We start from the raw sequence: 9,192 nt of genomic DNA, 5'->3' as shown, positions 1-9,192 counted from the left end.
GGCAAGCGGCTCAGACTGACCTTACACTAATGAACCTAACAACTTGTGACATGTTATTAACACTGTCATTTATAGAGACGAGCCTTTAGTCAGAGACCTTCAAACGTATTTCCTGTTCATGTTTGAAGAAGGTCTCTGACTGGGAAACAGCCTCAATAACATTTTTATTGCAGAGATCAAATTGTGCTGATGCTTTTCTTATTTTTATTAAATTCATTAATGCAAGCTTTTTCTCACAAGCTCCCTAACTTTTCATTATTCACACCACCGATTTTATTAAAACTCTACCCAACGCTCACGTTGAGTTGCATCAGTATATGGTTGAAGATCAGACACGCTGACTCGGGAGAAGTGTTTTTTTTTTTTTGCATATTTTTCATGCTTTAACTGGCAGACAGACAAGGTTAATTTCTGTTAACAGTGGAATAAAACACCAAAACATTCATTGAGAAAAATTTGTTGCAACATCATACTTTGACTTCACTCATCTTCAGAAATTATAAGCTTTTGACATGCATAGGTTATTATTAAGGGTGTCATAAATCTGATTTTTTTTTTTTTAGAAATGTTCCTTTGAACTTTAGATTCTGCTTAGTGAAGAAGTGTACAGGTTGAATGAGAGGATGTTAGATGGTGAATTGCATGTTATTCAGATGAACTGTGGCAATGGGAAGAAATTTAAACATCTGATCTGCCTTTCCTCTGGTGCCGTGCTCTAAAACCTGTATCTTTAATATTTAATTTATTGTGGTTAATTCCCCAATAAAGTAGTGAAGGAAACTTGTTCCCTAAGCTGAATGCAGTAGAGGAGCGTCCACAGCAGAGGGAGCAGCTGCTGAGGGTGACATGTTGGGTCCAGAGGTTTTGGGAGTCATCAGCATCAACAGCAGCACTGCAAAAGCAAAGAGCAGCTCCTCGTCCCCTCTGGTTCCACAGAGGAGGCCTTCAGCAATCATGAAACTGAATTCAAAATATCTTGTGATCTCAGATATGTTCAGTTTGTTTGTGTAATGCTGGAAGAAGGAAAAAGCAAATTCAGACATTATTTATTTTCCAGTTTACTCACCTTATCGTCCCTGAGTTTGTTACACACTAATATTTACTGTCAGTACTTACTGACGAACGTGTCTGATGATGTAACAGCCACAGGAGAGTGTATGTCGGGTCCTGGAAGCACGCATTAGCACATGCGGTGGAATGTGGCCCGCTATTGATTTTCAATGTGGATCCTCTGCTGCAGTCCTCTGGCCCAGGTTCAATATTTTCTGGGCAATGCAGCTGCTGAGTTGTATTCCATCCATTCCGTTACGGAGGCTGTCGTCCATTTTGTCGCGGATCCATAAGCTGATGTCACTCACCGTGTTTCCAACCCTAATCAATATCCTGCGCTGAGAACTCCGGCATTGTGCAAGGAGCTGACGTCACAGCCTGTATAAGCGAGCAGCACCTTTTGTGTCTCAGCGTTGTGACAAAGCATGATTGTGAAAGTGGCACCAGCCTGCTGAGTGTCACCCAGGCTGGAAAACACAGTGGCAGTTCATTGTCCGGTATCCTGCCCACGAGGTCCATCAAGGCTGCTCCATTCAGCCACGATGGTCTCATGAAAACTTTGGCTGCTGTGAGGAAAATGTGACTAATCTCTGAAATCACAACACCTTTTTCCTTTAATGGAAACAACATAATCTCTGTTTGAACCTTGTGTACTTAAAAAACTAGTTCTGTTCTCCATCCCCTCCTCTTTTGTTTTTACTCCAAGTCACATCAGATATGCAGATGACTCTCACCTAATTCCAACTTTGAAATATATGTACGACAAATGGAATACGTTTTAGCGACCAGGGTGGCACTGTAAAGAGGTTAGGCTGAATTAAAATAGATTGCAGAAGTACACAGGTGAGTCTTAAGATTTTTTTTAAAGGCGATTATAGATCAGGAGGCTCTCAGCTCCTCTGGTAGGCTCTTCCAGAGGCGATGACAGTAGATACTAAACGCTGCCTCCCTGTAGTTGTTTGTCCTGACCTTGGACAGACTCAAAGGGCAGTGTGAGGCCTAGTCCACACATAAACAGGTTTTATTTAAAAAAATGCATTTTTTTTCCTCCTTAGATTAAAAAAAGAATCCCATCCACACCAACGGTATGAAAACACAAACACAGGCTGTCAAGCGCAAGCCAAAACAAAAGGTGCCGATAGATTGTCTATGGTAAGGCCACATTAACCAATCAGAAGCCTGCCAAACAAAGGACACAAGCCAAAAAACCCTGGTTTTACACATAAATGTGTACACTGAAAACAGCGTTTCTAATTACCTTGACCCAAGCAGTTTTCCAAAAGCTCCATTTTGAGCGACTTGAAAACTTGAGTGAACCTGCAAGACAGCTGTAGTTTTTTGGGTTGAGTCCTCGTGTAAGTTGTTCTGAAGAAAAGCATATAACAGAGTGAAGTCAGTGGTTCTTCACAGCAGGCTGACTCAGCACCGCCAGGTCATCCTACATCATCTCTGACCAAGAGGCGAGGGAGGGGAGAATCACATGCACCTGCACATGTATCGTTATTGAGCAGCCAGTCAGTCCATACAAAGTGATTTTTCCTCCTCCGCTCCATGTATGTAATCAGGCAACGATTACATGAAATTGACATGAGCAGTGACTTGTTCTGCACTCCGACATGCGGGATGGTGGCAGATGAACTCGCCCTGCGACGCTCCGATTCAGTCGGTCACACACCTCGCCACTCAGTGCTGAGGATTTGGAGACTTCTTGTACGTTTAGAGATATAAAAATTAACTACTGTATCCTTGATGAGGGTCACGTCATCAAGAACGGGAAGACCAAACTTTCCAAAGCCATTAAGCAGTTGGCTGCCAACTTCCAAGTCATCTTGTCAGGAACACCCATTCAGAACGATGTGCGTTTTCTGGCCATAACCTCCTCTCTGAGTGTCTGAAGTGTCACTCAAAGCATCTCAGACCCTTTTTTCAATATTGGCCTGCAGAAGTGACCCACAGACGGTGACAGAAATCAACTAACCACACGCATTCAAGTGCAATTTCAAGGTACATTACAACTATATAGTCCTACTCCAAAGTAGTTTTTTGACTCCACTTGCAAAATAAATGCTTTACTAACCTTAACACGCTGTTGTTCTCACTCTAGATCCAGTAGCTGCAAAAAAAAAAAAAAAGTATCTAGACCAGAACTTTTTCTTGTAATGGAGTGAATTTACACTGTGGCGTTTATTCTAATGTGTGAGGACGGTCCTCAGGTTCCCTCAAACTTAACTTATTCATTTGTCAGAATCACATCGCTTTTACATCTACAGCTCAAACAGTGTTGTCACTGCCTGAGGCTCCAGCTGGAGTTAAAAGGAGACACTGTGACTTGTATCATCTTTGACAATAACTAGGAAATATTAAACAAGCAGAGTGCTCTGAGCTGACGCTGAGGCGTAATCGTCCTCGGCAATCCTGCCAGCTAAACTCAGATGATCCGTCTCTGTGTCGCTGAAGGTTGTCTGCCGGTGAGGCTCACTGAAAAGATTCATGTCTCCAGTCACTGTCCTCTTTCACTTCATCACGCAGTATTAGAGCCTACGTGCAGAGCAATTTAAGGAACATTTGAGGATGAATAGTCTGAATGCAGAGAGGAAAATGACTTCAACTAACTCAGTGATAAATGCAACGGATGATGGAGTCTCTGCTACAAGTCCATATTTGTAGAAACTTTAATGCAGACAAAACAACACAGAGTAAAATACAAATATTAATGATGAACAGAAGGAAGGCTTCCTCACAGTTTGCAAAAGAAGAAAAGAAATATAAGAAATCCAAAATGTTTTAAGTGGATATACAAATAATAACACAATCACTGAGGAAAATAAGAGCACATTTAAACGGTGAAATCTAAATCATGAGTTCAGTGCCAGGTGTAGCCAGATAAAGGGTATTTTACATCTAATGGCTTTAATACAGTATTTACAACATAAATATGAAAAGTCATAACATTTTAAAGCACACAGGAGTGGCATTTTTGTGTGTTTATGAAACATAAAACATAAAAAGATAAATTGCAAAGGAGACAGTCCGGTATCGGTTTGGACAAAAGGTTCAATATTTTACAAAGACAGTGCAACATTTTTCTGACAGCACAGATCAAAACTGCCTCTGCTGCGCCTAACAGAGCTGCGGTTTGTTTATCCAAAAAGTGCCCTAATTGATTTTACTTTGTGTTTTGACCCGTGAATGTTCTAATGTTGTCATCACTGAGCTGACAAGCTTGTCTCTGCGGAGGATCATTTCAATCAGAAGAGAAACTACAGCCTGAAGCTGTGCTGGCTGCTCTTCACCTGACAGAATCGGACCGGTCAGTCCCGGAGGTTAATGTCTCGTTTCTCTCTTTAGCTCATGGTGATCATCTCATATTTGTCCTTCAGACTGCTGTCGTCGTCCTCTTCGTCCTCCTCCTCCTCCTCCTCCTCCTCATGGGGCTTCTCAGGCTCATCGCGGTGGTGGTGCAGCTCGATCAGCAGGTAGTAGATGACGGCTGCCACCACTCCGCCCACCATGGGCCCCGCCACGGGGATCCACCACCAGTAGTCTGCAGTACTGTGAGCAAGAGGACAGAGTTAAAAAAAAAAAAAAACCTCAGGCAGCGACACGGGCAGCTGGCACTGGGGGCCACTGCAGGCCACCGGTGTCATCACTGGATCATTCACAAGCATCGACTGCATCTGTTGAGTGCATGTGACATTATATAACATTATCAAAGTCCGTGTCAACAGCTCAGGTCTTCATCAGTTTGCTTCAATAATGGTTTCAATAAATACATTCAATAAAAGGATCAAATCTAAATGACCCGAGAAGCTGTAAAACCACATATGTAAAGTAAAACCATAGACATTTAAAGGTGCAGTCTGTAGTTTTAGTGAAGGAACTTAAATGAGAAGAGAAAGATTGTCACTGACAGATTATTTATGTCTAAACAAACTAAATAAACAAACGTTCTTTGTTTTCATGACTGAATACACTGTCCTTACAGGACGACACAATTTCATACTGTTTTACTTTGTTTACATGTGGCGGACCCTGCCACCTTTCTAGCTTCAAACTGTTTTCTGGGAACCTTATTTTCCTCTGAGAGCAGATTGTTTATTCAGTTACTGGAAAAAATACATATGTCTGAGTTTGTATTATTACCTCATCAATATTGTAAATATAAAAATTCTGAGTTTGAATTGCTTCTCCAAAACTACATAGAGCCCCTTTATCATATGAGAGTTGTTAAATTGAATTTTTTTTTAAAAAAACATTAAGTGTCCACATTGAAATGTAATATGTGTTACTGGATGCTCACCTCATATTGAAGATTTAATCATTATCCTCTCACTGTAATCAAATTCTCCAGAATCCCTGAGATCCCAGATGGATTTGAAATGATAGATATTTAAACCCTGCAGCAGGACCAGCCTGATCACTTCCACAAAACCTGTTCATGGTACAATTTCCTGTGTTCGTATGAAACCCAGATACATGAGATAAATCACATAATAACCTTAACGTTACCTTATCATGTCTGACTACAGCTATAGTGACTACAGTTACCTGAAGACCTCCATCCCCCATCCTGCTACAGCTGTGAACAGTCGGGGTCCCAGGTCTCTGGCAGGGTTCAGAGGGTAGCCACAGTTCAGTCCCATAGACACACCGATGGCCATGATGATCAGGCCGATAGCCAGCGGCTCCACGCCTTTGGGAGCTCCGATGTTGCCACCGTCAATGATAGCCAGGATACACAGGACCAGCATACCTGTCCCCACCACCTGCAGAAGGAACATATTTGTTTAATAAACAACAGAGTTCAGGCAGGCGAATTACAGCATTAATTGATTTGCTTTCCTCTCATTATTTGTATTTAATGTCATTTTGTCTATCTTGCCTTTACTTTTAGCTCTCTGCTTCCTCTCCTGCATGAGCTTTTGATTAGTCTGAATTCATGTCACAGTCAGAATCAGAAATAATTATGTTTCAGTAAAGATAAATCGTAAGATAAAAGATATATAAGATAGAGTAAATAAAGAGTATATAAAAATAAAAACATCAAATATCAAAATATCGTAAACATCAACATTTCAAAAATGATGTATATGTATGTATAATGTACATTAATTGTCAAGTAATTGCTGAAACAACAGCTAAATAATACATCTGAGCCTATGTAGGTAAAAGTGTCTGTTTATGTATGTGTGCTGTCTTTGTGGACAAAGTGTATCTCTTAAAATCATGTTTATTTAATTAAATAAAACATGTAGAATTAACCTGCATAGTGGTCAAATTGTATTGGGTAAATTAAAATAACATTTCTGCTGTAATCTTAAAGCGTATGATTCATCTCACCTGTGTAATCTGGATATATAAATCATAAAAACAAACAAGTCCAAACTTAATAGTTCTAATCTAGCTGTTTAACTGTGATTCATTATTTAAACAGACGGTAAAAAGGGAAGGAAACATTACCAGTCTCACAACCCGTCTGATTAGGCTTATCTCAGCGGTTCACCTGATGTGCTTTTCAACAGTAGACGTGTTATGTTTGGATCAGTGCACCAAGTAAAGAGACGGAAAATGCTGTTAGGTATAGATTTGACCCTCCAGAGAATGCCAGGAAATGTGTCATTAGACCCAAAAACTGAGCAAAAAGAGGGGGTGTTCTCAGACTAAATGGGGCAATCAATGTTGCATTAGCTGCATTTGCCAGACTTCGCAGTATTTAGAGCCTGAATGGGAGCGACGATGGGGGGCAGGGGGTCATTGGGTCACGGAGGCCAGACCTCACCTGGTCGATGAAGCCACCGAGGATTGACAGGTGTCTCGCAGGGTAGGAAGCAAAAATGTGACCTGTTGCATTGATTCCCGTCACCGACAGAATCCCACTGGTGAAGTCCATGAAAGCATCTGTGAGGGGGACAAACAGATAGGCGACAGATAGGTGACGGCAGAATGATAATACCGCCAGCTTTAAGAGTGTTGGCTCTTTTTTCAAGTTTGGGAGAAGCAGTTGGAGGTCAGAACCAGCTGCTTTGGTTTTTCACAGAATAAAGTTCAGTGTATTCACCGTAGTACAGCCCGAAGACTGCAGCGGCTCCGGCAAAAGCACCAAGAAACTGAGCGATGACATAGAAGGGAAACTTCCAGATCTTCAGTTTGCCCAGAATCACCATGGCCAGGGACACAGCAGGGTTCACGTGGCCCCCTGGGACGGAGGACAAAGCAGAGGGTGAGAGAGGGTGGGTGTGGGTGGGGGCTGCTGGCATGATTTCCCCTCCATCATTAGAGAGGCTGTCACATTTACGAGGGGCAGCAGAAGGAGAGCGGCCCCCGGGGCGGTGCAGGGTTTTGTTACGTATGCTCACAAGTGAAGAGGCAGAATAATGGCCACATATTAGAAATTCAACCTTTGAGTTAAAAAAAAACAACAAAGGGAGCGTTATTCTGTTCCCCTTTCAATCCAGCTGTGCTCTCCCCTGCTAGCCTTTTACTTCTTCAAACAAATTATAAATCTGTTCAGTCTTAATTAAATCTATTTTGTCCCTCCGATGTAAAATTGGAAGTAGCTGCTGCTCAGATGAGGCAGGCGGTCTGCTCTGGACTGAGTCTGCTCTCTGTCACAGCCAGATGAACGTAGCCTATGATCAATGGCGTTTGCAGGACATTCAGTGCCCAGGGTTATGTATGACCCCACAGAGACTGTGCACTAGCACTAACAAATCAATGCTCGGTGCACATTCATTGAATCTGGACAGAGCGCTGGCACGTTCCTGCTGACACTGGAGCCACGGAGGTGGCACATGGCTGGACAGGAAGCAATAAAGTTATATTATTACAAGCTGCAGGCCTCATGAGTAACAGTGTTTTCATTACAACAGATAAAGGCAAGCTGTGTCAGACTGTTTATGTGTTCTGGCACAGGTTGTTTGTATTAACTGTGAATTATTTTAATGCAGCATAGAGTCTGTAGAGCTCAACAGTAGATTAAAGAAGCTGAATATGCAACAACTGTATTATTAAAAGTGAGCAAAGTCCAAGCCAAGCCCAGTAGCAACAACATCCATTAACAATTATTCTAAAGAAACCTGTATTGCAGGTGCATTAAAGGAACAGTTCATTCAGAAATGACCATTCAGCCATGATCTGCTCACATTCATGCTAATGGAAAGAAAGAAAGATAAAGAAAGAAACAAAGAAAAGATGCTATTTACACCCTTGATGAGCGGTTGTCTTTTCAAATCTAAAACGAGTCCCCATCTATTTCAGTTATTTAGTTTTGTTTTGCTGTGGAGTCCCAGAAATGTTTCATTGACTACGCAACTTCACCCAACTTTTCATCAGTGAGCAGATAATGACTGGGGTGAACTGTTCCTTTCACTTCCAACTTCAATACCAAACACTCTGTAACTTGGGATGTGGTGGCACATGTGATATACTTGACCGCAAAATAAACAAACAGGCTTCAGGAGTTCATGAAACCACATTTACCCGACACTCCACCGGCCACATACGCTGCCATCATCAGTCCTACGGAGAAGCCGATGTGGACGGTGAGAGGCTCCCCCAGGGTGTTTCGACTGAGGACGGTCTGAGCGACTGAGCCACAGCCAAACAGCTGACGAACAAAGAGGAAGACAACAGCAGCTTTTCACAGAAGTCTCTTTTCAAAGATAGAATAATAGACAGATGCAGAGCAAGGACATTTCTGAACATGAAACAAGCGTAAAAAAACAAAATTTCAGAATTGAAACAGCAGAAGAAAAAAAAATTATAATAGAAAGTGTTACTTACAACCAAGACAAACGTCCCCAGGAATTCTGCCAGGACTTCCTTGAGTATTCCATGTTTGAGTGCACAGTGTTGCCTCATGCTTCTCTCGTGTTGTGTTTCAGTGTGTGTCACTGTGCTGTTAAAACTACCAGATATCCAGCAGTGTGAACCTCTGGAGTTCAGAGCTCTCGTGTAAAATCTCCACCTCTAACTGGAGGTGGCCATTCAGCACGGACCATTGATCCATCAGCACAACCATCATCACACTGATGAAAACAAAGTTTCACGGCAGAGGGCGGGCAGAGTGATTGACAGCTGTAGTTTCTATTGCATCTCAGTTACATGCAAATCTGTTTTTCGGATTCATCTGTGTGCGGGGCG

General features: G+C 42.1%; 1 protein-coding gene across 2 annotated transcripts; it reads right to left on the bottom strand.

The window, feature by feature from the left end:
• Nucleotides 1-3,704: 3,704 nt before the first annotated feature.
• On the bottom strand, nt 3,705-9,072 carry LOC119024814 (aquaporin-9-like). 2 transcript variants are annotated; one of them, XM_037107931.1, is made up of 7 exons: nt 8,833-9,072; nt 8,530-8,656; nt 7,109-7,246; nt 6,830-6,948; nt 5,599-5,816; nt 5,351-5,406; nt 4,578-4,602 (listed from the first exon to the last, which is right to left on the bottom strand). In XM_037107931.1, the coding sequence occupies exons 1-6, from the start codon at nt 8,908-8,910 to the stop codon at nt 5,352-5,354; spliced, it is 735 nt and encodes a 244-aa protein (XP_036963826.1). In that variant the 5' UTR covers nt 8,911-9,072; the 3' UTR covers nt 4,578-4,602; nt 5,351. The 2 variants fall into 2 exon arrangements, with proteins under 2 accessions (XP_036963825.1, XP_036963826.1); XM_037107930.1 differs by lacking the exon at nt 5,351-5,406 and having other exon boundaries at nt 3,705-4,602.
• Nucleotides 9,073-9,192: the final 120 nt, after the last annotated feature.

The sequence above is a fragment of the Acanthopagrus latus genome, chromosome 8 (assembly GCF_904848185.1).
Source record: "Acanthopagrus latus isolate v.2019 chromosome 8, fAcaLat1.1, whole genome shotgun sequence".
Classification (NCBI taxonomy): Eukaryota; Metazoa; Chordata; class Actinopteri; order Spariformes; family Sparidae; genus Acanthopagrus; species Acanthopagrus latus.
The sequence above is the reverse complement of the archived record's forward strand: the minus strand, read 5'-3'. Positions and strand labels throughout refer to the sequence as shown.

Coding starts and splice junctions, on each gene's coding strand:
- LOC119024814 (XM_037107930.1), bottom strand. CDS start 8,910: ATGAGGCAACACTGTGCACTCAAACATGGAATACTCAAGGAAGTCCTG. Junction 8,657..8,832: donor TGGGGACGTTTGTCTTGGTT/GTAAGTAACACT, acceptor TTTGTTCGTCAG/CTGTTTGGCTGTGGCTCAGT. Junction 4,603..5,598: donor TGGGGGATGGAGGTCTTCAG/GTAACTGTAGTC, acceptor TCTTGCTCACAG/TACTGCAGACTACTGGTGGT.